We start from the raw sequence: 7,817 nt of genomic DNA, 5'->3' as shown, positions 1-7,817 counted from the left end.
CAATATTTATTTTTAAAGAAATTATATGCTAAGGATTAATATACACACAACCACATCCTCGAATTGCGTCCTTGTAATTGTAATAGCTTAAAAAAATAAAAATTTATCAAAAGTGCATCTTTTTCAATATTCGTGAAATCAAAAACTTATTTTTTTAATTTTACAGCATTTTTTTACGGACCGACAAAAAGTATGATCGAAAGTAAATGTTGTTCTCCCAGTTTGGTTCCCAAGAACGCTCAAAAACCCGAGCAAAACTGTGGAGAACGTTCTCGACGGGAATTATATAGGAACAAAATCCTATGGAATAATCCCAAAGAGAGCGAAAAATGCTTTCGGAAAAATGTTTAGGAGCACAAAATGGGAACTAAAGTCTCAGTTCTTCCTGGCCTAGAACGAAACGGCAACAAATCTTCTTCGAAATATTCGCGAAGAAAGGAGGCGTGAACAAAACTTTTCTCATAGCGTTACATTAGTTTGAAATGTGCTAATATTAAAATTAATCAAAAAACCGTAAAGATACGTATGAAAATTAAGTCAACGAAAGACTTAAGATACAAACTTTTCTTGCACAGAATATGAAAATTATTCCAGGACAGTTCACCCAATGATTAACGATTTGGCGGTTGAAACGATCCACCTTTTCTTTGGCTTAAAATTAAGAACTATTGTTCTCGATGAAACGATTTTTCATCATAACCGTAGACGCCCCTCTTAGTGTTAAGTTATCAAAACTTCTTCTCGTTTTATTCTATGGAAAAACTTTCCCTAGACTTTTATTCTTACTTCATCTTCTTTGAAAACGTTATCGGTACTTTCGTTCTCATTGGAATGATTCCCGAAAGTTTCTTTCTCTTTCTGTTCTTTTCGAGAACGTTCTTGAGAGTTTGGTTCGCATTTGGTTCTTTACGGATACGTTGCCGAGCCTTTTGTTTCGCGTTCAAACTGCTCTCAATACTTTTGCTCCCATTTAGTTCTTTTAGGGGGAACGGTCTTGACATAAAATTTCGTTCTCGTGTAAAACTAAACCATAATCAGAGCGCGTTCTCGGTCCCTGGAATTTTTACGTTCATTTAGTTGTAAATATGGTTATTCAACATAGCGCTGAGTTTTTTTTTAGTAATTTTTTTATTTATTAATATTTTTGAAATTTCCAAGTCCTTCTAAAAACGTTTCTGACATCAGAGGAAAACGAAAAGCACACTTTTGCTATATTTGATCCATAGTTTCCTGACTATATTTATTGTTTCGTGTATCTCGATTTTTTATTTTTTTGTTTTGTTTTCGCCGTACGGTGTAGTATACGAGTATTGTAATATGTTTTCAATATATTTTCCGCAGCCTGGTCACTGGTACCGTCGCCTTGGCCTTTTCTGCAGCCGGTGTGCTACTATCAGGTTTTGTAATATCGCGCTATAAGCCACGCGCACGTTATATGGCCGCTTGGAATGTAATCGTTGGATTCCTGACCGTGGCTGGCATCCTGGCTTATGCTTTTATCGGTTGTCCAGGCAATGAGCAGTCGGTGATTGTCAACATACACGACAGGTAACTAATATACATACAAAGAACTGCATGCGAACGCAGACAATATACTCGCAAATATTGTGAATATTTTATGTTGCCACTGATATTTATTTATCCAAACACTAGCGCCCTCAATAGCACTCCCACTTGTAATTCGAATTGTAACTGTGATTATGTGCGTTACTCACCGGTTTGCGGGGAAAACAATATGACTTATATATCGCCTTGTCATGCGGGCTGCAAGAAGCAATATAAAACTGCCAATGGGCGAAAGGTAAGTGCGATTTCTTTGTATTGATTCACAATTTTTTCTAAATGGTATACATAAGTAAATTTTTGTTTTATTAATTTGCAGATTTACTATGACTGTTCTTGTATACCTAACAACAGCTTTAATAAAAGTTCGAAACCATTCTTTAAACGTCTCACTGTGATGGATCTGAAATCAGAGAACTACGATAATGATGACGGCAATATTACGACTACTATAAGGCCAGAATTGCCAATCACAACGTTGGATAAAGCATTACCGACATCACTTAGCACAGCTTATACAGATGTGAGTTAACAATATTAGTGCCGAAGTGCCGCTACCTTTGCTAGGGAGCGCTGACTCTAATGTTTGATTTACTTAGGGCAGTTTGTTCAATGTGTGGCTGTCACTACCTGCCAGTTAAACATCTTTATCGACCTTTTCAAAATCTTGCATATAAAATGTGATCGATAAAGCAGTCATTGTATTTAACCGAAGCTTCGACCTCCGATTTGAACAACCGGCCCTTAGGCAGGTGAACTATATGAAATCTTCGTCTTCACCTCGATAGCTTCTGCAGGAAAAACTTGTTGACATAATTGCATACATATCTATATATGCCTGGGAGTACTGATACCATACATAATACGACGATAGCGGTAGAACCCTAACTGCGGATTTTTTAAAGTTTCAGGTATTTGATGTCTATTCCAGCTTTCCCCAATTATTCAGTCTGATATTTTAAGTATTCTGAAGACATCCGATGTAAGACCTGTTAGAAAACCTGAATTCGAGAATAAACATTTTAAACAGTTCGATTGTAATGTTAACCTTATGGGGAAACCAAAATATGTTCGTCTATAACTTTTGAAATAGGCTAGCTGGCGGGCATATATTGCTTATGACCACAGATATATTTGTAATTTCTGGAGCTAAAAAGTGCTAAATGATTTCGAAATAGCTAAAAAAGAGCTAGGAGCTAAGCCCCAAGTTTCGGAGCTGAATAGAAAAATAAAGAGCTAAATCTAGTTCCCAAAGCGCCAAAATGGTAACAATGTTGCCATCCGCACAGGCCTGCACGTCGAAGATATTTTCACTAATAAGGCAGAGTAGCTCCCCTGCTACGATGGACCATAGCAGAGGGGAGATCACGCCCCTCTTTCGTTTCTAAGAATCTTACATTTTCCTGTCCTTGAGTGGATGTAATGGTGCTGGATTGAAGGATGCTTGCTATCCAGCGGCTTGTGGTTTCATCAACCCCTTCCCGCCGGACGTCATTGTCTATTAGAGAGTGTTTTGTGCTAACGAATACGCCCCCCAAGTACAAGAAACATCCCAGCGCTACTACTTCGTCCTACAAAAGACTTCTCAATTTTCCTTGTTAGAAACTGAAGAGTGTGGATAGTATGTCTTACTAGAAGATGGGAATTTTAGTATCTATGCAAAGGGTTCTCGGTAAGGAAACTATCCCTGATATGCCTGTCTACGATTCTCTGCATTGTTCTTAGTAGAATGGATGTAAGTCGATATGACTTTTGTTGGTCTGCTGGTTTCCCCCCTCCTTTGGTTTGTAATGGACTGTCCTTTCCTGCCACTGTAGTAGATGGGACCCCCACGAAAAACATGCTCCGAAAAGCGGTATCAGAAAAGGTAGCCAGTGAGGGAGTCTCTTTTGAAGATGAGCTGCGAAAATTCTTTATGCTCCATGTGATGCTCCAGGTGCTTTCGTAGGAGCTAAGGCAGATATAGCGCATTTTATTCTATCCTCGTCGAACCGTCCTTTGACGATTCTTCTTTGTCTTGCCATTAGTGCAAGTTCTTGAAACACCTCGCTCATTATACGATTTTGGTAACCACATCCAACAACAATAGTTGTATTGTTAATACTTATTCCTTAATATTTTTTGAATTTTTCTTTTCTCTTCCAGGCTCTTCTCGGTGGTCAGGCGATAACCGGCGCATGTCCTGTCAATTGTTTTGCTCAATTTGTCACATTTCTCTCGGTGATGTGTTGCCTCAAATTTGTTGGCGCCACAGGACGTGCCTCAAATTTTCTCGTGTCCGTACGTTGCGTGCCTGAGAAGGATAAAACGGCAGCAATGGGTTTCGGTATGATGATGATGTCCATGCTAGCATTTATACCAAGTCCCATATTCTTCGGCTGGGTATTAGACCGTATTTGCCTTGTGTGGGGTAAAACGTGTACAAATAAGGGCAATTGTTGGCTTTATGACCCAGAATCACTGAGGTAAGAACAAAATGAGAATTGGCTTTATACGCCAAATGAAAATCTACTATAATTACGAATTACTTTTAGATACACACTCAATATAACCGCTTCAGTATTTGTTGCGATAGGAGCCTTATTCGATTGGGGTGTCTGGTATTATGTGAAAGATCTGAAAATCTTCGATGAGGAGGTGAAGGAGGTTGAAATGAAAATTGTACAGCATGAAGAAGAAGTTAATTCCATTAAGGATTTAGAAGCATAATTTTTATAAATCTTAAATATATTCAGTCGCAGTTTTTATTGTAAGACATTTTATTATGTGCGTGTGTCTGAGTTTGAGTGCCCGTTTGAAAGTATGTAACTGTGCCAAATTTAGTCTAATAACGAAATTTATGTAAATATGAAAGCCAATGTTTACTGTATAATTGTATGTATGTATATGTAGCTATTAGATTGATAAGAGTAAAATAGGTTCATAGTTATTTTTGTAAATAAAATCATTTGAAATTATGCTAATTTACCAAAGTTATAGTCAACATGTTTACACGCAGATAAAGGTCTGTTTATGTGTATGTATATTGTGCTTTGTTATAATGTTTGTTAGGAAAAGTACTGTATACTAAATATTTTGATTGTAAATACTACAAACGAATTTTCAGTATGTACGCCATTGCTTAAGAAGAAAGTATTAATAGCTACGATTTATGTACATATGTATGTATTAACACATAAGATTAGAATATATATAGGTTAAATATGTACCTCTTAATTTACAAATCGTTATTCTAATAAAGCGAGGTGTAACTTACATTATTTTCACACACAATTTGAAATAATTAAAAAAAAAAATGTCTGCAGCTATTAGCAAACTGCAGGCTTTAATAAAATTTTCCATTTAAAAAAAAATCAAAATTAAATAATTTTACTTTTTATTATGTTTGGAAATACATTTTGAAGAAAGAACAATTTTAAATGTAATTTCTATTTTAATGTAACGATATTTAGTACGATTATGATTATATTAAGGTGTATCACATAATAAAATTTATTAAATTTTAACACAATTTACTTGAATCTTTTTACGCTTGCTTTTAATTAGTATGTTCGACAACCCGAAAGTTGTTAATAATTACTACAAACTATAAGGATTTGGCGTTCGCGTGCGCAGGCGAATTGAGAGAGCAAAGTGACAGTTCATTTGGAGGGAAAGTAATAGAAAATTGTTTACTATTTGAAAATTTGCCACCAAGAGAAAACAGCTGATCAAGCTCTTCTGTCTGCAATCTGATAATTTTTAAGTTTAAAAAATTTGTGGAAAAATCTGGCCTAAAAACTATCGGATGTACCCAAAAAATTAGTAGTTACACTTCGGCATATATACGGATGGGACATTCGAATTCATATCCAAACAAATAAAAATGTGAAATCAAAAACTAATAACGCAGGAGTATTTTTAATCTTTGGAGAGGACTGAGGACTTTTCGTGGCAAAGGAGGACTATCCTCACGAAAGGAGGACGGTTAGCGAGCCTAGTTGTCACACAAACAGGATTTTTGCTAAACACTTTTTCAGCTTCATCTGCCATTAATGGACACTTAACACGAAAGTAGGAAGTAAACAATAATGGATCTGCAGTTGTAGCTAAGCTGCTCCAAAGGCCCTGGAAACTGCTCGAACCTCTTCAAAGTTAGTCCAGGAATGTAAGTTGAGGCTAAACTCCGTTACAAGATGGAATGAGCTTGAACTTGTATGGGTGCCAGGACACTACGGTGTTCAAGGTAACGAACTGGCTGATGAATTGGCGAACTGCGGTTCTCTGGAGCGCCCATTTGGACCGGAGCCAATTGTAGGGCTAAGCATAGCGGGAACGATCCGGTGNAACTCCGTTACAAGATGGAATGAGCTTGAACTTGTATGGGTGCCAGGACACTACGGTGTTCAAGGTAACGAACTGGCTGATGAATTGGCGAACTGCGGTTCTCTGGAGCGCCCATTTGGACCGGAGCCAATTGTAGGGCTAAGCATAGCGGGAACGATCCGGTGCATCAAGGATCTCATAAGCAAAACTCATGAGAGCCATTGGTGCACTATTGACACCTCCAAAATGACCAGGTGTTTCCTGAAAAGGCCTGACAGGGTGGTAGCTAAATTTCTTCTCAGACAAAGAAGGAGTGATCTACGACCCCTGGTAGGACTTATTACGGGGCACAATCCATGGGGACGACATATGGTCACCATAGGCATCATCGACGATCCACTGTGTACATCGTGTTTGGAGAACGAGGATAGTACAGAACATTTTCTCTGCCGCTGTCCGTCCTTCGCCAGACTCACATTTTTTGGTCGGGTGTATATACTGAGAATGGACGACGTACATTCTCTTTCCCTCAACAAATTACTAAAATTCACAATGGAGTCTGGTAAATTTGTAGAGGAGTAATGAACTCCCACCCCCACCTGCATATCCCTTTCCTCTAAATCCTGTTTCTTGGCCTTAAGTACAATGGAAAATACTGGAAAAATTTGTTTTTGGTTGTTCCGGCCACCCACAATTCCATTCCATTCTAAAAAAAAAGGTTACTTTTTTTTTGTGCACACGCCTTAGTACAAGACGACTTCAAACACAAATCTTGCCTCCTGGATGATTGGTCGGTTGAAGTGGCGAGTTTAACAACTCCATTTAGCACTTATGCGTGCCTCTACTTTAGTATTTGAAATAAATCCGGACACTTTTTCGACGATTTTTTAATTGGTTAAATAAACCCCTGCCAAAACTAACCAAAACCCGTTATTGAAAATGTCAGTTAGAGGTGAAAGTGTTCCACAAAAATATTAAGCAGTAAATTTCACTAACGATCATTGCCACGGCAGCCGTTTCTACGTACCAGAATAACTCGGGTTTTACCCGACCAAGGGCTGTTGTTTCGGCGATCTAACCCCGTTTAGGTTGGCGAAATATCTCAAGCGTTGTGCGCCCATGGAGCTGTATCTGCTACGAACTCTTCTACTCAGGGCTAGCATCGAGTCAAACCCTGGCCGAGAAACTTACCCCTGCTGCGTGAAATACTGGAGTGCAACGGATGGAGTCTGCTCAGGCCTAAGGACTCACCGGCAGTGGACCGCAACATACGTGGCCCCCTGCTGTTCAAACAGAGCTTCCTCCATGGCACTCCCAAGTCCACTTGATCAGCTCAATGCAAACACAACCGCACCACAACAGAAATAACCCCACCACCACCCACACTCCGCCACCAACAACTCCTGGTTCCTCCAAACATCTGCATATGTGTGTCAGACCAGGATATTCCTTAACGTCACATCAGTCAAGTTCAACACCTGCCTTGGCTGGTGTCACTTTAGGGCATGTTCAGGTCTGCGCTCCACGCGAAATGGACAAAGAACTTCGAGGGCCCGTACTGCGCTTCCATAGTCATCACTATTGATAAACCAGCGGACTTTTATTCCGCGGAACATCGAACCTAAGTACGTCAACTTTTCTAAGGCTGATTGGAAAGGCTTCTCTGCCCTCCCCACACCAACAGACGTTCACGTAAGTGAGTGTATGTATGTAAGTTCCGCAGGGTTGTCACTGCTGGTGAAGCTCGATTCATCTCAGCCGGACACCCGTCCGACCTTTCCTGCTGAAGCGGCTGTTCTAACCGATGATGGGGATAACCTTCGCCAGGCCGATGACGGAAATCAAATCTCCACATTAGGAATCTCAATATGGAAGAGCACCAGAAGACTTACAACTTCACCTCTAGTATGAGTAAGCTTTGGTCAGCCGTGAGGTCACTATCCAACTCG

General features: G+C 39.4%; 1 protein-coding gene across 1 annotated transcript; it reads left to right on the top strand.

The window, feature by feature from the left end:
- Positions 1-1,341: 1,341 nt before the first annotated feature.
- On the top strand, positions 1,342-4,303 carry LOC108371261 (solute carrier organic anion transporter family member 5A1-like; the record flags this gene model as incomplete). The annotated part of the gene is made up of 5 exons (XM_017626780.1): positions 1,342-1,548; positions 1,654-1,801; positions 1,883-2,086; positions 3,709-4,028; positions 4,098-4,303. Coding segments are annotated over 5 exons (1,054 nt in total), but the record flags the coding sequence as incomplete, so codon positions are not given.
- Positions 4,304-7,817: the final 3,514 nt, after the last annotated feature.

Source organism: Rhagoletis zephyria, unplaced genomic scaffold (genome assembly GCF_001687245.7).
Source record: "Rhagoletis zephyria isolate East Lansing unplaced genomic scaffold, Rhagoletis_zephyria_1.1 Rzeph_scaffold_04834, whole genome shotgun sequence".
In the NCBI taxonomy this organism is placed as follows: Eukaryota; Metazoa; Arthropoda; class Insecta; order Diptera; family Tephritidae; genus Rhagoletis; species Rhagoletis zephyria.
This window is presented reverse-complemented; position numbering and strand designations above follow the sequence as displayed.